This window comes from Peromyscus leucopus, chromosome 22 (assembly GCF_004664715.2).
Source record: "Peromyscus leucopus breed LL Stock chromosome 22, UCI_PerLeu_2.1, whole genome shotgun sequence".
Taxonomy (NCBI): Eukaryota; Metazoa; Chordata; class Mammalia; order Rodentia; family Cricetidae; genus Peromyscus; species Peromyscus leucopus.
The window spans coordinates 33,045,241-33,069,861 of NC_051081.1; the positions used below are offsets into that span (position 1 = coordinate 33,045,241).

Consider the following 24,621-nt stretch of genomic DNA (forward strand, 5'->3'; position numbering starts at 1 on the left):
GAGCAGTGGAGAGAGTGAAGACACAATCATACCTATCTATGAAAATGTCAAATTGAAACCCATTGTTTTGTGCAATAACTTATACAAAGAAATAAAAAGGCCATTTAGGAAGGGAAGAGAGAAGAAAATGGAATGCCTTATACCGGCAGTTGAGACCTAGTGTGACTATCCAGCACCACCATTGGTGACATGGCCCATGACCTTTCTGTCATGTGTGCTTTGTAGTCCACGCCACTTCATGGTCACAAGGCAGGTAGCACACCTCCAGGAATTATGCCCATATTGTAGGGGTGAATAAGGAGAAGGAGAAAGAGGAGGAGGAGGAGGCATCAGAAAAGGGAAGTTTTTCTCCCAAATCTCCATTCAGTATCAGATAAAGCATAAAATCCCCGGTTAAATGTGAGTTTCAGAAAAACAACCAGTGGTCTTTATAGTATCAGCATGCCTCATACAATGCTGCTACTAAAAAAGTTGCTTGGGATTCATCTGAAATCACATCTGTGCTGGCTCGTTTTAAATCAACTTGGCACAAGCTAGGGTCATTGTAGGGGAGGGAACCTCAGTTGAGAAAGAGCCACCATAAGATCAGGCTGTAGGCAAGCCTGTAGGGCATTTTTTTAATTAGTGATTGATGGGGGAAGGCTCAGTCCATTGTGGATGGTGCTGTTCCTGGGCTGGTGGTCCTGGGCTCTATAAGAAAGCTGGCTGAGCAAGCCCCGAGGAACAAACCAGTAAGCAGCATCCCTCCATGGCCTCTGCATCAGCTCCTGCCTCCAGGTTCCTGCCCTGTGGGAGTTTCTGCTCTCACTGCTTTTGATGATGAACTGTTCTATGAGACTGTGGAATACAATAAACCCTTTGCTCCCCAAGTTGCTTTTGGTCATGGTGTTTCATTGCAGCAATAGGAATGCTCACAAAGACAGCGTCAGATAAGAACTTGGTATTTTTATGTGCTGAAATGGGCCACAGTATGAGTTCAGTGCTGCTTATATTTCACTGACCACAGATGTCACTTGGCCCCTCCCACCTTCAAGGAAAGCTGGCTAGATCAGGTTATATTTTTCAACTTCTAGTCTCAGCAAATGAGGAAGACAAGAAAAAAAAAAGTTGGCGTTTGTGTCAAGGGATTAAACTGTGGGATTTGCTATTGGTTGATTTTGTAGAGCGTAAATTTCAAGATATTCTGGTTTTTTTTAAAACTGCTTTATAATTCTTTGTTTCCTTTTGTATGTGTGCTTGTATGCTTGTGAATGTGGTGTAAGAGTGTGAGTATGGTGCGTATGTGTGGTGTATATGGGCGCACATGTGGGGGGGGCGTGAGTATGTGTGGTGTATATGGGTACACATGTATGTGGGGAGGCGTGGGGGTGGTAGGCATGCCTGTGCTCTGGTTCAGAAGCCAGAGAGTGTCAGGTATCATCCTTTGTTACTCTTACACTTATTCTTTTGAGGCAATGTCTCCCCCTGAAGCTTGTGGTTTTTTTTCTGAGAAGCTGGCAGCCAGCAAGCCTCAACAAACTACCAGTCCCTACCTGACATAGTAATGAGGCTACAGGACTGAGCAAGACAATGTTGGCTTGTTACATGGGTGCTACCATCTGAATTCAGGTCTTTGTGGTTGTGCAGGAGGTTCCATTGGCTACTAAACTGCCTCTCCAACCCCAGGAAATTCTCATTTTCAGCTCTGGTCAAGTGGAAAGCACTGTAGAGTTTAAAACAAGGAGAGTGACATGTAGTTTCTATTTAATATGATAGATGCAGCTATTATTTGCAAGCTATAAAAGGACGGGTAAGCTTTGAGTGGAAAGACTGGCTATGTGAAGCCTGGGTTATTCTAGAGCCTTCTATCCACTATATCAAGAAGATCTCCCTCCTTGCATGCACATTTCTAATTCTGAACAATGAAGAGAGATTAGCAGATGGTCTCTCAGTCCCTATCAGGTAATCCAAGATAGCACACAGATGACATAGAACACACATCTTCAGTCTTCCCTGACACTGGAGCTCCAGGTTGGTTTGTTTATGGCCCATATTCCTCCTTCAGCAGCAGAGCTGTTGAGAGCCAAAGTGTCTGCAATCATAAGACACTAGGACTTACTGGTTCTGATGTATCATCAACAGGATCTAGATTCACCTCGGAGACAAACCTCTGGATGCTGTCTGTCTGTGGGTGAGTTTCTAGATTCTGTTATTAGGGTGGGAAGGCATGCCTAAATGTGCATGGGTAATATTACAGACTGAAGTAAAATAGAAGGGGCCTGAGCCAGACACTGACCATTATGCTTCCTGACTGCTCATGCAGTATGAAGTTCATGCAAGTTATGTAAGCCCCTGCTGTCAGGACTTCCCTGCAGTGATGGACTGGAGTCTTAGACTGTAACTCCAAAGAAACCTTCCTTTATTAAGTTGTTTTGTCAAGTGTGAAGTCACAGAAACTAGAGACACACCAATGCATTAGTGTAGATCTGGGAACTCATGAGGTCCCTGAAAGAAAAGAAAAACAATGATTTAATTTTTTTTTAAATAGGGTCTGCAAAGAAGGCTCAAAGGAAGTACTGATCTTGCAAAGGACCTGTGTTCAGTTCCCAGCATCCATTAGGCAGCTCACAAATACCTAGAACTTCAGTTCTTATAGATCTGGCACCCTCTTCTGGCCTCTGCAAGCAACTGCACTCACATGCATATACCCACACACAGATATACACTCACAATTTAAAAGGACAATAAAACCTTTAAAAATTGCTACTAAAAATAATCAATGGAATGCACAGACAATGTAGTAAAGTCTGCCACCTCTTTGCTAACATTTAATGAGGAACATGGAGGATTCTTCTACTCTTGACATCTGGGGACATAAAGCACACATTGAACAATCTGGTTCCAGAGCTGTGAATATAGGGTGAAAAGGAAAACTCTGTGCTTCCACTCTGGCCCCCAACTCCATCCCATTCTGTGCATCCTGCAGCAGATGTCCTTATCCCTCCCTCCGCCCTACTTTCTCATTGAATTAAATCAATTGTTTCATTTTCATCGGCTTCCCTTTCTCACTCTCATCAGATCAAGTGCTGTTCCATTTCCTTGAGGATTTACCAAAATGAGCTCTTAGGGAGAAAAAGGTTTCTCAGCACTTTAGTTTCTGCTTCTTTCTATTTATTTGGTTTGTTTTTATTATCTTTTCCTGCTGACTTCCCAGGACATGTATTCCGTATGCAGAAGTGATTGGCTTTCCCCCTTTTTCCTAAGTGAAAATCTGTGGATTAACACAAAAACAGCCATGTGCCTCTCTTAAACGATGGTTTATTCTTTTTAACAGGGTCAGAGATCTGAAAGGAGAGATATAAAAACATATTCATATACACACAGATGTATGTCTATAGATATGTGTGGGAATATAAATATGTGTATTGATCTGTCTTTATACCTGTCAACATATACCAAGGTACAAATATCATCATGTGTACAAGCATAAGTATGTCTCATTGTTTCTAGGGAAACTTTGCCTCTATTAACTTGAACCTCAGGGATTGGCTTGCATTTTTAGTTCATAGAAGTTTATTGAATGTGAAAATATGTCAATCCTTCTGTGCTGCACCTTGACTCCTTGTGTTATGACTAATAATATGGGCAAGAAAAACTCAACTCTTTTCACCCTCCTCGCCCCCCCGTAGAGAGCACACTTGTCTTTTTCTAATTGTTTGATTTCAAAAGCTAAATATCATTTCTCTTCAGAGTATTTCTATTCCAAATGAAGGTGGGGAACAACAATCCATATGAGTCCTAGTGGAGGAAGGAAACAGAGATCATTCCAAATCTTTCACATGGAAACAGTGTAAGCCAGTCAAGGTGAACTGGAGCAGGATCCTAACATTGCCCAGCTGCCTTCCACAGTATGAAGCTATGGCCATGCACTGCACTGCGCTGTCTCCCTAGCTGTAAGGATATGATTGGACTAAGTGTTCTCCAGAAGATCTTTGATGCCTTGAGTATTTGCCACACTCCTCTTGGAAAAGCATGCCTGTGGAAGATGGCCTTACCTACTCTCCTAAAATTCTATTCTATATCTTAACACACAAATCGAGGCTACATAGTGCAGGATTGGGAAAATAAACAATAAGGAAATTCTTACAGGGAACCTGTTTGCTTTGACCAATGCCTAGAGCCACACAAACAGACTCCCAAATACTACCTAGCCAGTGTGGGGCCATCTTAAGCTTACAAGAATTTCAAAATTAGGACCCATGTGTCTGGGTCCCACCTGCCTTTGTAACATCAGGGAAAGACAATGAAGAGTTTGAGATGGATTGCTGGGCCTGATCCTCAGTGTTGTGAGAATGCAGACAGAGAAAAATAATGGTGGAAATACTGGGGACCAAACCATAGGATATTTGGCTGAAAGCATCCTCATGGATTCCTATCATGGACAGACTGATTCTGGGGACAGTGGTATTGTTTGGGTTAGCAATCTGTAAACCTCATTCCAAATTCCAGATCCACCAATAATGTACAGTTGTTCTTGGGCAAGTCTTGAACTTCTGTGCTTCGGGGTGTTTCCCCAATACAATAAGCAATTAACCCATTGACCCACCATATTTAGATTAAATGGCATTCCCAAAGTCAGATATGGGATTGAATTAAGAATATCCTCAGAGAGAGACCAGTACAAAGAAGGCCTCCCACAGTCATTCTGTAAGAGCTTGGGTCTCATTTGCAAGATGGTCTGGGATCCACACAAACACAGAAGGCCTAAGAGATGAGTAGAGAGAAATGTGGACATAGATGCCAGTCGATTACTCATCTCCACAGTGCTCCTTGTATGTTGTGATTTCTTTCCTTCTTACTTTCTGCAAATGCTTTCCGGAATGAAACTATACTCCAGAAGAGCTTCTGTAGCACACACCACCAAATGAGTTCTGCGATGTAAGGAGTTCTAGTGGTGCTCCATTTTGTACTCCACTCCTGAAGAGACAGAACTTTTACTGACATCTTAGAGTTCTGAAACATCCTTCAGGAGAAGGGCTTCTTATTTTTCTAGAGTCCAAGAATCCTGTGGCTCTTTGGCTCACAGAGCTTTCTTATAGTGCTTATTAAAACCCCACAGGGCTGCTGTTCTTTGAAGACATGCTGGGAGTTGGTGTAATAGTGCCTGGTGCCATTCTGGGGTCATGTGTCAGTGTGAGGTCTGCATGCACCATATAGCACTTCTGTCTACATCCCAACCCATGGAACTTCCACTGTTCCTTAATACCCACATAATAGCATTGCCATCATGATCAGTGAATGAATTATAGCTTACAGCAGTGAATTAATAGTTAGTTGCACTATGAACAATTAGCCAATGATCCAGAATCATGTTTGATTGATTGTGATAGAAACCCATCTATCCACGCATTTGTTTACTCATGTACTCACTCAAATATGATTAAGAGACTCCTTGTTCAGCAAGGTGTTGAGCACACATTTGTCTCCTTCTTTCCTGAGGTCCTGCTACCATTATATATTAAGAGTTCAATAGAGGAATAAATTCTGAATCGCAAACAGAACAGGATGGGGGCATGCATGGCTCCTTAGGCACGAATAGAAACTGTGGATGGAGGAAGTAGAATTGCATGGCCCAGAGTATGGGAAGGGAGGCACCCCACACACCTGCTGAGAGGAGGAGAAGGAAGGAAAGATCCCTGGGAGGAAGGCAAGGGCAAGAAGGGTGAATGAGAAGGTCTGTGTATTGGCCATGTGGTACCCACGCCTTGTCAATCACATCTTCCAGGGGAAAAGAAAGACAGTAGGATGCTTAACTGCAAGGGATAGGAAAATGGAGTTCCTCTCTAAAGATTCCGAGTGGAGTGAGTCTGTTGATGCCCAGAGTGGTATATCCTTCGTGGTGGCGCTGGGGAGACAGACTCCTGCCGAATGGCCTGCCCCAGATACTCGCCATCAGGAAACTCCTAACATGAGGAACAAGATACAATTATGAACATGCCTTCCTAGTCTCTGTCTAAATGTGAGCAGCTGATCCAGGATCACCCCACAGGGCAATGACATAGCAGTGTGAAAAAGAGGGGCTTGCACGGGAAAGAGAGACAAGACAGTTGACACAATTAACTTAAAAAATAAGGACTCAAGACTAAGACTGTGGGATGAATAAATATTAGAGAAACAGTAAAACATTTGCATGAAATGGAGACATATAGATGATGATGATGATGATGATGATGATGATGATGATGAAAGCCCAGATAATGCCACCAGTACGTTCTTATGAAGGTGTGCATCTGGATATATTGAATCAAAAAAATTAAATTAAGAAATATCCTAAAAAAATTTTATCCATCAGACATGTAACAGGGTAGTGTCACCCAGACAATTCACCTAGACAGGAGACACGCCACCTTCCACTTCTCTTCCTAAAGGAGAAAGTTCCCTGGCACTTGGCTACTGGCCTTGCTTTTGCTCTGTGAGGTTGGGGTGATGCCCATCAGGAAGGGGAAACACCAGGCCATTCTGGGGCAAAGAAAGCACGGGTACCTGAGGAACTGGTGGGTGGATCCAGGGCGGCCTCAGGGAGCAGAGGAACACAAGGAATTGGAAAGGACTGGATCTGTTGGGAGGAAGAAAAAGGACACAGGCCATTAGAGGAAAAGATGAGTACAAAGGGTGTTGGAAAAAAAAGATGCAGGTGGTTGTGAGCCACCTGACAGGGGTGCTGGGACCCAAACTCTGGTCCTCTGCAAGGGCAGCAGTCATCAACACTAAATCATCTCTCCAGCCTCCAAGGAATCTGACACCTTTGGTTTCCACTGGGGTCTGCACTCACACACTCACACGTCTATACCCACTCATACACATAATTTAAAAATAAATCTTTTTTAAAAAGAAAGGATCCCAAAAGTTCCCAAAGAGAAAAAAGAAAGTACAAAGAAATTACAAATAAAATAGGCACTGACCTTCTCCTCAGTCACACGGACTCTAGAAAATTCTAAAGCCAGATCTTCAGGCCTCACAGGCACACTTTCTCACATGAAAACCAGAGCCAGGACACTGCCAGTCGCTCAAGTATGAATGGGAAGTAAAAACCAGCCAAATCCTCAAAGACACTGAAGGAAATTTCTCTCTGAAGAAGTTCCTTGAAGAGAGGGGCAAAGGATGTAAATATCATACACATGCGTGAGCTTTTAAAAACTATTTATTGTTGTAAAGAGAGTGTAGCTGACAGAGTCCAAGTGAAGAGAAATTTAGAAGTATAGCTGTACTGCAGGCCCAGGAAGTGTGAAGCCATAGAAGTCAAAATCTGCAGGGAGCAGAGCAGAAGTGTGAGTGACATGATGAAACAGAGTCAGATATAAAACAAATTAAAGGAGGAAAAAAGCAATTAAATTCCTAGGGCCCGGGAACTTCATGAAGAAGTCATAATTCCAATGTGACAGAACTTTAACAAGTGACTCTGTGTATGTGTGTATGTGTGTGTGTGTGTGTGTGTGTGTGTGTGTGTGTGTGTGTGTGTGTGTGTGTCAGAGACAGAGACAGAGAATTCAGTTGATCCCGCTGATGCCTGAAACAGTTTCTTTGTGGTACAGTAGCTTCTAGGACCTAGAGAGAAGATTAGAAATATAACCCTTATTCACTGCAGTAAAGAAGTAAATATTCATCAGCATAAAGGTTCTGTTTATTGATTTTCGATGTTTGGCATCAGCCTGTACACAGAACACAAAAGCCTTAATCATTCTTACACAACCTTGACAAGGTGAAGAAGAAATATAGCTGACTCGGAGGCAGGGGTAGGATGAGTCAGGAAGACTGAGAGCAAGGTGACTGATAACCCAGCAGGTAGTCAGCGCTGCAGCGGTAACATCCCAAGCTTGCAGAACAAGCCTCTAGTGACGTTCAAAAGCTAAGCCGTTGCAAACAAGTGGAAGATGTTTTTAAAATCAGGACCAGGGCTGTGGCTCCATGGCAGAGCGCTCTTCTAACATACTCAAGGCCCTCGGCTTGATCCCCAGCACAGCCTAAGACCAAAAATTAAATAAAAAGCACAAAGATTTAAAAGCCGATAACGACTCATTGCTATACTTGTAGAGTCGGGCATCTCTCAACCTCATCGGAGAAACATCTGTTTCCAGCGGGCAGTGATTAACACAGAAACCTGTGACCAGACAAAGCTTACAGACTAGGAGACCGAGGGATGCTCGGCCCTAAAGGGGACATCCACTCTTCCCGAGGCTCCGGGATCTTTGAGGAAGAGGAGATGGCAAGACTTGAATGACTACCAGGAAACAATGTCCCCCAGGGCACAGCAGAGAAGCTGCATTTGTGAACTCAGTGGTTAGGACAGCTTGTGGAAACTCAAGCCAAGCCAGATCCTATCATGCAGAGGGGAGGTAGGCACAAAGTCCCACCCCCAGCTAAGGAGATGTCGGCAATTGATAGCTGCTGGGAAAGAAAGATCCAGTGTTTGGTTGTTTTCTTTTCTTTTCTTTTTTTTTTAAGGAGTGTTGCTCCTGGTAAGTGGACCAAGCCCCAGTGGAAGACCTTGAACTGAAGACTATATAAGACTATATGTGCAACGCAAATTGGACTTTATAGGAAAGAAGAAAGAAAAAACAGAGGAAAAACACAGAGGACACAAAGTTGGATGATGAGAGAAGGGAGATTGAATCTGGGAGGAGTGGGGAGAGGGTGAATATGATCAAAACAGACAGTGGGATTCTCAAAGAACTAATAAAAATCAAAGATGGAAAATAAAAATGTAAAAGAGGTATCTCCCTTATAACATCCTCAATGTGAAAAAAAAACTACAGTTGAACCCACAAATCATACTCTGATCATATTTTGAACAATGTGGGCAGCCATCTAGAGAAACTGGAAATCCTTACAGATATTCTTTCCAGGGGGTGGGGCTTGGTTGGAGAAGCAGAATTTGGAGACCATTCCCTACAAATGATCATTATAAGTTGTCCCTCCCTGTTTGTTCCTGTATATATTACTTTGATGTTCTAAGATTACTGAGTACCCATTGTGAGACTGTGTGTACCCGACTGGTTGAGGTAACGCCAGCCTCCGCGTTAAATGCATGAAACACAGGATGCCAGCCCAGGAGCCCTTCCTAAGGATGCGTTTGTGTAAAGTGGGAGAGAGGAAGGCAGGGTGAGATGCACAGTTTACCCTCAGCGGAGCGTTCACCGTGTGCTTGGGCAATTGATTGAAACTGTTGGTACAGAACCCTCAGAGAGCTGAATTAGGGAAGAAGCGTTCAGGACTTGGGGGCTTGGAGACTTGACTCCGCTCCTTTAGATGACTAATATTCTAGTCAGGCAGATAGAATTACTGACAGTTTCAAGCCATAGGGATCCTTAGAGACAAGACTCAACCTTTCGTTGTATAAACAAAGAAAGCATGGCCCTGATGGAAATAGGGCTGAAAACTCGGGCCCTCTGATTGATTCAATTCCAGTCCAGTACTAGATCAAAAACCCTCTGGGACTGGAGAGATGGCTTGGCAGTTAAAAGCTCAGCTGCTCTTCCAAAGGACCAGAGTTCAGTTCTCAGTACCTACATGGTGGCTTATAGCTATCTGTAACTCCAGCCCCCTGGGGGTCTGATGCCCTCTTTGGCCTCAGTGGAGACTAGGCCACACTCTGGTGCAGAGAAATAACATGCAGACAAAACACCCATGCACATACAATAAATAATATTTTTAATTAACAAATAACCACCACCAACAACAACACTTCCAAACTTAGGCACCACACTCAATCAGGGCACCAGCATTTTTCACATGTCTGCCATGGGTGGGGCACTGCCCTGGTCTCTTGTTCCTGACATTTGGTTTCACACTCACAGTAGCTGTATTTAGGGTAGACTGTATCCATATTAAACTTGAGCACACCTAAGACTTAGAGACTTTAAATCACTTTTCTAAAGCCTACAAGGAGACAGAAGGAGAGCCTGGGTTGACAACCGTCTGTCTGACCACTAACATCATGACCTTTAACCTTTTTGGTTCATGACCTCAGGTTTCTCGCTCATGCTTTATGTCCTGTTGGTTGAAAGGAGAGCAACACCTTCCTGCACTAGTGACGAGGAAAAAAAAACAAAAAACAAAAGCATCCACCACCCACACTAACAGAAACATGGGGGCAGCCACTGTGTGGTCAGACCCTTTCATCTGCCTCTCTGCTCCCCTGTGGCCACCCTGGGCGAAGGCCTATGTGTGGCCAGGCTTCCCTTCTTAATTAGACCGGACCCCAGGAGACTTCTCTTAGCTCCAAGCTATTCTGAGCAAAATAAACAGGAACCAGAGAGAGAGGGGGGGGGGAGGGAGAGAGAGCGATCTTCACTGACTTTAAAAGATTTATACAGACAACATCCCAAGGAGCTTATGAAATATACTTTTGCTTTTGGGTGGAGGAAAGTGCTGATGAAAAGATAGCGCTCGGTACAGAGTTTCATTGAGAACGAAAATACTTGAAGCCTGCTCTCTTATTGATGGTCCAGTTGCACAAAATAAAATTCATAGAAACATCATCTCTCATATTAGAACCGGAAAAAGAATCCATCCCCCAGTCGGCTTTGAAAAAGCCCCGCTATTGAGATACCGTGTTACTAATTATAGGGGCCGATTTCCCATGTGTTCTCACACCTGGCAAGAGGAACATGCTAAAGGAGAGCCCCCAGATCCAAACCCCAGCAACTCTGCCAGATTCTTCAGGTTCCTTTGTGTTCACATACATGTCATCTTCCAGGAAAAAAGGGGGACACTGCCTTCATTTCACCCACACTTTCTTTTGTAGCTCAAAATCAGCTGGGTTTTTGCTCAATTCTCTACCAATGTGGAATCAGTGAAGGGTCTCAGGGTGGCACATAACTCTTTCTCCTTTATCTGGAAATTAACACATGAGACATAGGACCATCTTCTTTCTCACCTTAGACAGTATCCCCAAGAGTCCTGTGCAAGACTATGTCAAGAGAGATTCTCTCTGGGACCCTCGCCCGGCCTGGATGGAGACAGGAACCTAACACGGGAAACCTCAGGCTTCCCAGAGACCAGCAACCAACCTGCATCCTCCCTTACCATAGCAACATACTAGAGGTCTTGAATTTAGTCATGACCCCATCCTAATGTGGGCTAGTGATGGAGGATGATCCTGGTGGTTGATACTGGTCTCCCTCCCTACACCATCAGAAGAGACCCTGGAGGCAACTCTCTCACTGTATCACTCTCCTGCTCAAAACATACGGCTCTCTATGAGCCACAAAATAACAGCAGGAATCTTCACCCAGGAGTTCAGTGCTGTGTGTGGTACCAGCAGCCCATGTTCCCTGCTTAGATTTGTTCTTTGTCTTCTCTTCGTATTTACCACACTGAGCCAAACATATTTCTACATTAATGTCTTTATATATATACATACACACACACACACACACACACACACACACACACACACACTCATACGTACTGTTCCTACCAGTGTTTTTCTCCCCCTTTAAGACACAGGGCCAAGGGGCTGGAGAGATGGCTCAGCAGGTGAGAACACTGACTGCTTTTGCAAAGGGGCAGAGCTCAGTCTGAGCACCTACTGGGGCAGCTCATAATGGCTCCTAACTCCAGCTCCAAGGGCCCTGGCACCTTCTGGATTAGATGGGCACTGCACTCACCTGCACAAAAGTACATGCTCTCAATCCAGCTTTCTCGATGTCTTGATCTCTCTCTCTCCCTCCGTTCTCCCCCTCACTATCCTTTCCTCCTCCCTGTCATACACACACAGTTTAAAAATAAAAATGTATTTTTTGAAAAGATATAGGGCCAAGATCTTGTCTTAATTTTTTTAAAACCATTGATTCATTTTCTGTGTATGGTGTTTAGCCTGTATGTATGTATGTATGTATGTATATATGTATGTATGTATGTGTAACTACATGCCTGGTGCCATCAGAGGTCAGAAGAGGGTGTCAGATCCCCTGGAACTGGAGTTACTGCCTGCTGTGGAATATTAGTTGAAGATGTGTTACATTCGTTTATGCTGTGGAAAATTTGTTTAACGATGCAAAGATGTGTTGCATTCTTTTGTGTCGCATTTGTTTAACTCTGTAAGGCTGTGTTACTGTGCCTGTCTAAAACACTTGATGGTCTAATAAAGAGCTCAATGTCCAATAGCTAGGCAGGAGAGAGAATAAATAGAAGGAGAAATCTAGGGAAGAGAGCAAGGAGTGAGAAAAAGGAGAAGGAGAGGAGGACACCAGGGGCCAGCCACCCAGCCACACAGCCAGCCACAGAGTAAGAAGGAAAGAAAGATTAAAAAAAAAACAACCCAGAGGCAAAATGTAGTTCAAGAGAAACAGGATAATTTAGGTTAAGAAAAGCTGGCTAGAAACAAGCCAAGCTAAGTCCAGGCATTCCTATGTAAGAATAAGTCTCTATGTATTTATTTGGGAGCTGGGTGGTGGACCCCCAAAGAGTAAAAAACCAACTACAACTGACAGTTTTGAGCAGCCATGTGGGTGCTGGGAATAGAACCTGGGTCCCCTGGAAAAAACAACAAATGTTTCTAACTGCTGAACCATCTCTCCAGGCTCCTAGGGTCAAGATAATTTTCTCTACAGGTCTTCCTACCTGGACCTAGAGCCTCCTTCCTGGGTCCCCAAAGTGCTTCCTCCATTATAGTCTGAGTGTTGCAACTTGGTAACCTCTACTCCTGAGTGTACCTCTTGTACAGAGCTCTTTATCTGTGCCAGGCTTGGACTTCCTCGGGATGCTGTGCTGTCCCTGCCAGCATCCCCAAGGGAGAGCCTGTGATGGGATGGTGACTCAAAATAATCAGCCAGTTAGAGGAATCTGGAGGCAGAATAAAAGAAGGAAGGAAGGGATCCACCCCATGCCCACCTGCTCCTCCTCTCCCTAAGTGCTCCTCTGGGTACCTGACCTGTATGCCCAGACAAAGCTTCCCTGGCCACCTTTTAGGCAAAGGCTCCTGTATATGTCAGGGAGAGAACACTGGTTGGGATTCTGGAGGCCTGGCAGCTGGTCTCGACTTTCAAGAACTCTGGAACCATCAGTACCCCAGTAGTCTCCTTCTCTTAGAAGTGAAGGGTTGTATTATATGGCATGCCCAGCTCTGAGTCTGGGGTGCCAATCTCTTTTTTTTATGCTCTGTGCCCATGACAAGAACAACCCCCTCCACTGTAAATTGAGGGTTAGTGAGAGTTATAGAGCAGTTTTCCAAACGCCTATAGCTCATGCTGTAATGTTTTCACAGATAGAGAGTGCAGATTGTAGCACTGACCCCATGTCCTCCACCTGGCTCAGGAGCATCCTCGTGCTCATTCCATCCTTATTTTAACCTTAAATTACTTTTACCTACTTTTAGCATGCTGCAAGTCTCCAGTTCTTAGAGCAAGACCATCTTTCTCAGGCTATTGCTCCTGGTAAGGATTCCACTCTCCCTTCTCTGCTGTTCTTCATCACAGACCATTAGTTCATTTGCCTGGTTGGTAAATGGAATTGTGTAGAAGGAAAGCTTGGCCGGTACCAGAGGTGGTTTAAGAAGGCTGAGCCCTCATTAGCTTGTTCTCACGAGGGAAGTCACGGGCCAAGAAACTAAGTCTGCTGCTGCAAAAGGAGCAGCATCTACTGGTGGAAGAGCTCAATGCAGAAGCGCGCCAAGTGAAAGGAATGCATTGCCGGGACTGCCTGGGACAATAAAACACTGCCGTGCTTTTTTATGCGAACAGCAATCTTCAGGAATGTCTGTGTCTTGTAGGTCATCCTGCCTGTGCCACTAGAATCCAGCTGGTCCCAGAAGGAGCTGCTGCCACAGTGTGGGACCAATGGAGATTTCTAGGGCTTGCTTTGTGGAAACCAGTTGCACAGTCACATGACTCAGAGACTTGTGATTCTCAAACAGAGCTCTGGAGATGACTGAGTTCAGCTAGACCTTCTAAACCTTCTAAACCCAAAAGCTAAGGGAGCTGTTGTTTGGCCTAAATTCTCTTAGCTACTAAGCAAAAAGAGAATTCCTTTGAAATAGATGCTCCTATTCCTGTTTCATAAATAAAAACAAAAGCAAACCAACAAAACCACCCCCAAGGCTCCAAGACATGGAGCCAGTTAAGTAGGGAACACTAAGCTTATGTCTTAGTGTTCTATTGCTGTGAAGAGACGCTATGACCACAGCAACTCTTTAAAAAAAGAGCGTTTAATTGTGCTTGTTTACCGTTTCCAAAGTTTAGTCCATTACATCATGGCGGGGAGCCTGGCAGCATGCAGGCAGATGTGGTGCTGGAGAAGTGGGTTAGAATTTTACCTCCAGATCTGCAGGCAGCAGGAAAAGAGAGACATAATCACTGGGCCTGGCTTGGCCTTTTGAAAACCTCAAAGCCCACCTCCAGTGGCACACCTCCTCCAACAAGACCACACCTCCTAATCCTTTTGGAACAGTTCCACTCCCTGATGACCAAGCCTTTAAATCTATGAGCCTATGGGGGCCATTCTCATTCAAATATGTCCTGAGTTACTATCAAGGCCATGTCCCTAGTCGCCATCCACCTCCTCTGGGATGGACTATTTTCAAAAAGACATTGAGAGAGGACAAATGGGATGGGTGTGTCTTTGAGTCCACTGCTGTTGACCTTCATACCCTTCTGCAGAACTGTTCCTTGCCTTCCTGCTTGGACGTATCTTCAGATTCGCTCTCCTTTCCTCTTTCCAGGCTCCTTCCTCCTGCTGAACACCTCTGCAGACTCCAAGCACACCATTCTGAGCCCGTGGATGAGGAGCAGCAGTGAGCATTGTACGCTCTCTGTCTCAGTGCACAGACATCTCCAGCCCTCCGGGAGATACGTGGCCCAGTTACTGCCGCACAATGAAGCTGGACGAGAGATCCTCCTGGTGCCCACTCCAGGGAAGCATGGGTAAGTCTTTCCCAAGGTCCAAATTGATTTTTTGAGAAGGTGATTTGGCTTTGGAATGCACATTTCCAGACTCTGACATCTACTTAAGACACACAATTGTCCTTTAATGGGTCGGTCCAGATTGAACCATTACTGCTAATATCCCCCAGGTAGTGGCTTGGGCCTTGATCTGTGGGTCCCCCAGACTGTCCTGGCTAGTGGTCCTTCCAAAGGCCAGAGGACCAGCTGTCAGACTGGGCACTTAATGTGTGGATGTTAAAGATATTCATGCCCTGAGGTCCAGATGGAGCCAAGGAGCAAACAGCTAAAGAGAATGTTAAACAGCTGCCATGAAATCAATTTAATATGCCAGAAAATGGGTTTTATCAGCAGAACGTGTGCAGGGGAGGGAAAAGACAAAATAGTGTAGCCACCCAAGCAGATCCTATGAGACCATGCAGCCTGAAAAATAGGATTAGTCAAGGACACAGCCCAGTGTTAACCCAACGGAGATTAGAAGAGAGCTTTGTTCTAGAACTTGCCAGATGTGTACAACCCTGGAGTCACCCAAGGCCGACACCAGGGAAATCTACTCAACTTTCTGGAAGTGTGACTTGCTCGCTCAGTGATCCATCATGCCTCTACCAGGAATGACATGGGAAAGCCACTTGACCGAGGCTGTCCGCCTTTTTGTCTCCATCCTTTTCATAATTTTATAAATAGCATGGCAAGGTCTCAGCTCCGAGTGGCCATGCATTTCATGACTCTTTGGTGAGCAAGGGTGACGATCCCTCTTTGTAGTGATTACATTGGAAGAATTCCGATTTCCTCCCAAGAAAACAGCTCTTGGGAAGAGTCCCTCTTGACTGATGGCTGCCACCCAGCTTCTATCCCCTTGGTGTGCATACATGGAATCCTGACAATTGCTTTTCCAATGAGGCTATGAAATTTCCACAGTAGTCTCTTTGAAGTCTGTCTCTCATCCCATGCTCAGGACCTATCTCTATTCAGTTGTGTCTAGAAGAACTGCACGCCACTGGATTTCCCAACCGGAATGAAATCTTTTCTTATTTTATTCTTATTCCTTAGTTGTATTTGTCCTTTCACTGGCCATGGCGAGAATGTCACAGACCTGAACTCACAGGAGTAGTGGTCACCTGCACAAGATCACGCCAGTTAAAATCCCAGCATGAGTGGGAGAGGGGCCCTGAGCCCTGAGCCCTGGCTGAGGAGTTATTGGCAGTTGATGGTTATTAGGGGAAGAAAATTCACTTTCCTTTTGGGGGTATGACCACTGGTGGGTTCCCCATGTTGGAGTGTATAGCCCCACACATGTGTACATATAGGCAGTACCAATTGGACTAGACTCAGTAGAGGAGGGAGGGAGGGAGGGAGGGGAGGGAGGGAGAGGAGAGAGAGAGAGAGAGAGAGAGAGAGAGAGAGAGAGAGAGAGAGAGAGAGAGAGAGAGAGACTGAGACAGAGACAGATATCTGGGAAGGATATGTGCAGGGATGGGGGTCTATGAGAACTTGGAGACAGGCTATGGAGGGCATATATGATCATGACACATAGGATTCATTTAGAAATGACTTCTAGTAGCAGAAAGGATGCTAATCCCATAACTAGACTCACATCCATCTTTTGGTTTCTGAAATGCCTCTTTGCGTCTCTTGCTCTACTCCAGTCACGAGACGTAAGGAGTGTCAGGTGCCTGAGCTGCCTTGTTTTGGACAAGTGGTTCTCAGGAACTAGGCCTTTTTCCAACCTAATGTTCTTTTCCAACAGAAAGACAAAGGATAAGGCGTCCATTCATTGGCAGGCATGGCCAGTGGTAACCTCAGAACAGGCCTGCCTCATTGGTTGATGATTTTGATGTATCATTCCCAGTGTGCCCTCTTCAGGCAGCCTGGTAGAGACCAGAGAGTGCTGCTTGGAGCTGCTGAGCCTCCAAACAATGAATCCCTAAGCTTCTGTGGGTTGAGGCAGAGAATCCCTGATGTCTAGGTGGCTGGAGTTGGAGATCACCCTGAGAGAAAAGCCTACAATACTGAGGAATGTGAGGGAATGTCAACACTTCCCATATGGCGGTGCTAATGTCCTTGTGGCTTAGAATCAGGAAGACAGTGCTCTTCTCTGATGACTACCCAAAAATATTTGCTTTAGGATCTTCCTGTGCTCATCACAGCCAAATGACTTCCCATTTAACAGCTGGAAGAATGCATGCATGCAGATAGAAGAAATAGAAAGTGGCATTAGCTGAACTGGATACAGAGAGAGAGAGAGAGAGAGAGAGAGAGAGAGAGAGAGAGAGAGAGAGAGAGAGAGAGTTTGTGTTCTTTCTAGTAAAGCTGAAACCCACTGAAAATTGAGACTGTGTTGGGGTGGAGAGTAGGGGATGAGGAAAACCGAGAAAGAGAAATGAGGTAACAGAACCTTGCAAAAGACACCAGCTTTTAATCCTCTAGCTCAGTGGTTCTCAACCTTCCTAATGTTGCAACCCTTTCATACAGTTCCTCATGTGGTGGTGACCTCCCAACCATAAAATTATTTCATTGCTACCTCACTACTGTAATTTGCTACTGCTATGAATCATGATGTAAATATCTGATATCCAGGATATCTGATGTTGTGACCCATAGGTTGAGAATCACTGTTGTAGTTCCTCAAGACAAACAAGCCTGGAACCATGTGATGCTAATACCTTCAGGGGCAGCCTTCCCTTTGCAGGTGATAAGACAAGGAAACCACTACCCCACTGTGTAGCTAGGCTATGAACTTCCTTAAGGCTGCCGTAGCCACCAAGCTCAAGATCCTCTCCGCTGTCCAATGTGACCTCCTCCTGATCACCAGAGGTGTTGAGCTGCCCTCTGCAGGATGTAAACTGAGACAGGAGAGGGGAATGAGGATTATGCTGAGGCAGATCTGGTGATGTGAACCCCCATATCTAGAGAGACTTTGTCCCTATCCTAGGCTCAAGAATCTCAGGTCGAGGAACGTTCTCCCCATCCTTGGCACAGCCATTGTGGACTTCAGTGATGCACAGGAATAATTCCAACTTTAAATTAAACATGCCTTGGGCCAGCTTCTGGCTTCCAACTAGATCAATATGAGGAGAGTATGAGGTGTCAGCACAAGGGACAATCAATAGCCCATTCTACTGAATCGAGGAGTTCTGTTCTCCTGGGCATCTTAGCAACTTGGCAAACACAAGGCCCTTGTCCAGCAAATCAGAGAGCTCTGGATATTTGTAAGTTAGATCAGGGTCTCTCAGCTTCATGTTACTGACATTTGGGGCAGACGAATTTTTTTTTTTTTTTTTTTTTTTGGTTAAATGGGGCTGTCCTGCATTTTCTACCAATGGCCCCAGCCTCTACCAAACTAGGTGGCATCAGGACACTGGCACCCCCTCCCCGATGTGCCAATCAAAAACATTCCCAGATATTTTTCTAAGTGTTCTATCTCAGCAAAAAGGTCCACGCTGAAAACCAATCAGTTCTATGGAGCATTGTAGAGCTGGGAGAAACTGTGAGATTGGCCTGGTTCAAACTTCTCAATTTATAGATTTCATAACTAAGCCCAGAGAGGAGAAAACTTGCTTCATGTCACATCACAAGATTTATTTTGTCAAGTTGAGTGTCTGCAATGTTGCACTCATGACAGTGTGTCAGTCACTGTGGTTGGTCATGGCTTACAATGACATGTAAAGCCTAGTTCATACCCTTGAGTAATAACACAGGTATGGCTACAATTTATTCAGTTCTTCCCAGATGTACTGGCCAGTCACTGCTGCATCCCTTTCATGCATTTTCTTACTTAGTGTTAATAAAAACACAATGAAGTATATTATTGCTGTCATCTCCCATATTGCAGAAAAAGACACCCGGTGAAGCCAATTAACCCACCTGAAGCCAAAGGCTAGGCAGTATGGAGGTGCTCTGAACCCATCCAGCAGCCAGACTTGAGAGTATTTTCATCCATTGCTGTAAGGGCTCAATCAGGTCATAGTAGTTCAGCAGGAAAATCATAGTTCAAGTGCTGTGTTGGATGAGAAGTCCTGAATTTAAAATCCTATCTTGCTCTTCACTGATCAGCTTTGATAAGATCAGAGAGCTCTGGACGTTTGGAAGTTAGAGCAGGGTTCTCTCAGCTTCATGTTACTGGCATTTGTTAAGACCACAGAGGTACAAAGAGTATACAAGATCAACCCCACTACCGACAGTGTTCTGTGAAAGAGCTTTTTCCCTTCAGGCAAATCCCAGGTCTTCTTAAGCCTTTGTTTCCTCGTCTGTACGTTAGGAATGCTGCTGCTGACTCTTTCCATGTGCTGCTGTGGGGTCCCCTCAAGGATGGGGACATTCTGTCTGTGGGATGTAATGAAAGTCGGGGGCGGGGTATGCTTAATATCCTAGTATGGTCTGTTCTGATAGAGATGAATCTGGTGCCTGCTTATGGGGTCCTGCCAGAAGAACCAGTGCCTTATATCACCGAACGTTCACTCCCGCAGTAACAGCACTCAGAACAACAAGGGGGACAAGTGACAGCCCCGTGATGGTGGCCGTGATGATGACAAGTGGGGCTGGCTTCCTCTCATAACAGGCGAGGGTCCTTTGTAGACCGGTCGCTGGAAAGCGACAGTCAATGTTTGCTGGGAGGGAATAGTGATCACCAAGTCAACTGGAGAGAGCCTGGCTCCTCTGAGGAACAGGCTAAGGACTGACAATTCACACTCTACCAAGTCCCCGCAAGCCCCTGAGTCCTGCTTCCACGGCGGCAGCTCGGGGAACAGCAGCCTGCCTACAAGCGTTTGGAGGCAGAGGAAAGGCAGTCGGGGACGCACGCACGCAGCTGCTCACCTCCTAGTCACCTGGAAACCAGTAGTGTGTGTCAGGGTGTGAGCAGCCGAGTCTGCCAAGACTGCCTGGCTTTAGAAGGGCTCTCCTGGGTGACGGAGAGATGTGGGCGCAGTCTGCTCACCACCCAGCCAAGATGGCTACAGAAGCAAGGAAATGGAGAACCCAGGGCTGTCCAAACAGCCCCGGGGTCTGGCTGGCTACCCAGAGACAGAGCGCATCAAAGCTAGAGATGAGTGGTTAGTAAGTCCGTCCGCGTGGAATGAATGAGTATAATACCTATTTAATGTGGCAAGGTGTGAGATGGCATGAGGAAAACGGCTCGCATTGTGCACGGTTGTAGGAGATACTTAATGCTCGATCCTTTTCCACATGAGTGTTCGTTTTCCAGCCGTGGAACGAGTGCCTTGCCTGTAAGACACGCCAAAGATGGCGGAGCCACAGAGCACATGGCTGTGGCTTTCAAGGATCATCCAGCCCGTTAATGAAAGCAAGTTTCAAATAGCAACAGCTTTGTTATAGAGATAGTAAGATGCTGAGCCAGATTTTGCCTCTGCCCGGTGAGCTGCCCGCTGTACCATGCTGCCCCGGTGATGTGTTTTAACAAGATCGATCCTGCAGCAATCGGCTGTGCGTAGCTAGTGCCCTCCTGGGTTCTGGAACATAGGCTTAAGGGCTTGTGGTGTCTGAGTGTAGGAGAGAATTTCCTGGGCTCTTTCCCAGACATCCATCTCAAGTCCCCCTGCCTCTCTAAGCTCGCAGATTTCTCCTGCAGCCATGACTATCTGGGGATTTTATTATGTGTGACCAGAACTCTACAGTGTGTGAAGGGAACAATTGGTCCCCAAGGGCGTAAGAGTTGCCAATCACTTGAATTGCTAATACTCGAAAGACATACATCTAAAGGATGTGTTGATATTGAGGTTTGAGCCCAGCAAAGCTGTCAGGAACATTTCAGTGCCAACATGCCTATTACATAAGATGGGAGAGTGTGGAGATGCTCCTCTGTGCACACCTTCCCTCACCTTTCTACAGACATTAGCCCTAGTCCCAGAAGAGACTGAAGCCCAGAGTTGCCATCAGTTTCTGGGTGCAGAAGTTGAAGCCTAGTAGCATGATGTGATGTCAGAGGTTAAACTGTACGCTTATGGCAGAGCCAGGACTCAATATCTCTCCTCCGTGCTCTTTCCTGTCGTCCTCCTGGCTGAATAGCTGTGACTGGAAAGGCCCAAATCCATTTCCCTCAAGTGAAAATCTGCAAATACCTGCTCAAGTGTATATCCAGACTGGATGCCTTTCTTACTTAGGCAAATCTGGTCTGACCCAAGATCCCAGCTTTAAAAAGTAGTAATGATACTACCAGCGAGATACACCAGAGTAATGTAACCCTAAAAGAGATGGGCATTGGAGGCATAGTCTGGGTCCTGATTCTCTCTGTGGTTTGCAGTGTGAATAACCACAGCTCTTCCAGCTTGGGTGTTTCACCTCCTCTAGAGGGCATCACAGGGATACTCGGCTGCCATTCAACATCCATTCTGTACCATCGACCCCTTTCTCCAGATGCTATCCAGATCTGGGTCAACGGTTCTCTCCATCTCTCGGCCATTGGTCCCTCCTAGCAACCACAGGGACAATTCTTTCTACCTTTCCACAGGGACCTTCCCTCCCCAGCACACAGAACCCTGGCTTTTCTTGGAAGCTGATAGGGCGGGATATCTCATGGGGCTGAGTGAGGGATGGTCCCAGAGAAGCACTCAAGTGGAAAGATGTGGCAGGGCACCCCCTTCTGAAAGGAGTCGATTGCTTTTCCAGAGTTGTGCTGGGTTTAACTTCAGGCTTCCCCGGGCACTGTGGCAGGCCTGGCCAAGGCAGAGCAATCAGAGCCTGTAGCAGTCAGCATCCTGCCAGAGTTCTCCTCAAATCCTGTCTGCATGATGAATGGGATCAGGAATAAAAAAAAGGTGATCATTTATTGAAATTGATGCCCTCGAGTGGCAGTGTCACAATGATTTAATTTGAGGCCCAGCTTTTTCTTACTTTCAAAGTCATTCCCGATGTCAGCTCCTCTCTCTTTCCCCTTGGTCTGAATAACACACTAATAAATATACAATAAGGGCTTTAATGTCTGCGTGATTTACACTAAAAAGAGAGAGCCACTCAAAGGCTTTAAAGATAATTTTTAAAAAGCCTTAAAACTCACACCCTGGCTCGTCAGAGGCATATTTCCTGGATACTCTAGCTTAGAAACAATCCTGAAATCAGAGTTCTCTGAGAACAGGTGGTTATAGGACACAGTACCTGAGGACTCTTGGGGTCTGTGGTCCACCCACGATGGAGAGCTTTGGTGAATCTGTGTTTCTCAATAAGATGACAATAATTACTCTACCCCATGGCTCCTTGTGAAGGTCGAACTAGACAAGGTGTGGAACCTATCTAAACTGCTCTCCCGCCTCTTCTAAGTGGTCCAGAGATGCTCCTCCTGTAGGCTCACCGTGGTTAGGGGACATAAACATGGTCAGAGCCAAGATATGAATTCATTTCCCTCATCCTTTGAGTGACTAACCAGGCTCTTTGTGATGGAGTCCAACTTACTGTGCCCGGATGCACCCTATTTCTCACCATTTTGGGTAACAATGTTGCGGCAACTTTTCAAATGTTGAAATTCTCTGTAGGAACTGTTCTACCCTCCAACACGGTAGATCTGAAAATCTGATGACAGAAATCAGAGTCATGCCTTCTAAAATCTTCAAATAACTGAGTCCTATCCTCAACTAGTCATATGATTTTATTCACCTTCAAGTGGGGCATGAGCATGTGTAATTTTAGAAAACTCACTGGGGACTCCATTCTACATCAAAAAATAAGAATCATAGTTTTCATCCTGGCTTAATTGCTCGGTCATGTAAGCTGATAGCTTTACATAACCACCTGACAGAGCATTAAGGAGAAAAGAAAATGCTGGGGAATGTGGGGTGGACCGATGTAAGGCGGGTAGTCCTGTTCTTCCACTCAAAGGCAGATGCTCTAAGATCCAACTGTAGCCCAAGCTTGACTGTGCAGTCCTCAAACCAGGACAGCCAGAATGTACTTGAGTCCTGTATCTGACTTATCTTTACTGGTGGCTGTACTCACAAATCCTTCCAAAAGGATTTTCAGAGCCCCTGAGAAGCTGGGTTACAGCGGAGGTAAGAGAGTCCAGACCTATTGGTTTCAGAGAAAATCTCTTCCCCATCTATGTATTTATCCAACCATCTATATAGCCCTCATGATGAGTGCATTCATACTAAATATCTACGTATCTGTCATCTAACCGTATGTGTGTATTATTTCTCTATCTCTCCATACATCCATCTGATGTTTTTCTGTTGGCTGAGTGGCTGCACATGAGTCTACTGATACTTTAATTATTGTCTGCCACCCCAGTCAGTGCCCCACCAGCCACTCAGTGCTTGGCCTGGTGGGACTTCCAGTCCTGCAGCCCCAGGTCTGCTGTGGCCACCATATGTAGGTTTAAATTAAGTCTCTATTGTTCTGTTATCAATAAGACTCAGAAGTCAAAGGCTGGAGTGAAAACCTACTAGCTCAGAGAGGCTGAGTAGCAACTAGTTGATCTTACTTTTTGGCCGGAGACACCACAAGACACATGTCTCTTCCCTCATCCTAGAAACAAAAGGAAGCTCAAACTTCAGCCCCTGCCCTTTTCTTCCTGTGTGAATTCTCTGTCCAAATTGCTGACTTCTCAAATGGCCAATTCTGGTCAGCTAGTCACTGGCTCTGCCCCCTGATTCAAGGTATAACTTTATTGGGCAGTCTCAGGAGTGTCAGAGTGCAATCAAAAATATCTCACAACATCCATCTATATACTTATTCATACATCAGAATTTCGTGTGTTGACTCCCATCTGGACCCCCTGCGACACAGCCCCTTATTGTGTTCCTTGGAGGCAGAATCTCACCAGCTAATAGTTCTAGTGAGAATCTTCTGTGCTGTGCCTATTTAGTTTACCAGGTACATCAGCATCCACTAACCCATTTCACCTTCACTCTGATTCATCATGCACATTATTCTCATTTTATAGATGAGTAAGCTGAACTCAGAGAGCTCTGTGATTTGTCTGGAGTCACGGATGGCACAGGGGACCACTGTTTGCTGGGCTCATTTCCTTTTGTCTTGCCATTGCCCCAGAGGGCCTTGTAGTGATGTCCTGGCCCCGTGCCTAGCTCTGAGGAAAGAGGGAACTGTTCTCATCCATTAGCAAAAGCTCTTCTCTCCGAAACTCATCTAATGCTGAGCTGCAGCCTTGAGAGTGGAAAGCTTGGCTTGCACATCTCTTACCTCCCCCGAGGCACTTGGCATGGTGTCTCGCACATAGTAGGCTTTCAGTGATAGCCGAGTAGGTGGATGTAAATACAGTTCCACAATGCAGCACTTTTAAAAGCTGCGCTCTGGATCTAAAGTTAATGTTAAGGCTCAGTCGGAGATTATAGAAGCATGTTCAGTCAACGGGAAGATGGAAAGTCCTGTCTCCCGCCCTCCACTGCCACCTTAGGATAGATATGTGTTCTTCCCGGGGCCTCAGGAAGCAGCTGTCAAAGTGCACCTCAACTGTGAAGGTTGCCACTAACTACAAAGGACAATTCCTTTCCCGACAGGTAGAACTTTTACTCGCGATTGCTTTCATTGGCAGGCGTCAAAAAAAAATATAATATAATAAATGAAAAGACCATCAGCTTCTGCCAGCTTTGACCTTCGTGGTTTGACAGCCATCGGCTTGTAGTGAGGGCCTTTTGAGCTGGCTGTTTTTGTTTTCTTACTCTGTCCTGGATAGTTGATGGATTGAACCCCAGAAGGATGAGAGAACTGTGGATACTTGTAACCCTTGACTTGTCAG

At 45.4% G+C, this 24,621-nt stretch overlaps 1 protein-coding gene across 1 annotated transcript in view; it reads left to right on the top strand.

Moving 5' to 3' along the window:
- LOC119086452 (ALK tyrosine kinase receptor-like) overlaps nucleotides 1–24,621 on the top strand; it is a 400,966-nt gene that overhangs the window by 171,805 nt on the left and 204,540 nt on the right. Inside the window, exon 4 of the mRNA XM_037198009.1 lies at nucleotides 14,699–14,900. Coding sequence (XP_037053904.1) covers nucleotides 14,699–14,900 — 202 coding nt within the window. The remainder of the gene's footprint in view (nucleotides 1–14,698; nucleotides 14,901–24,621) is intronic.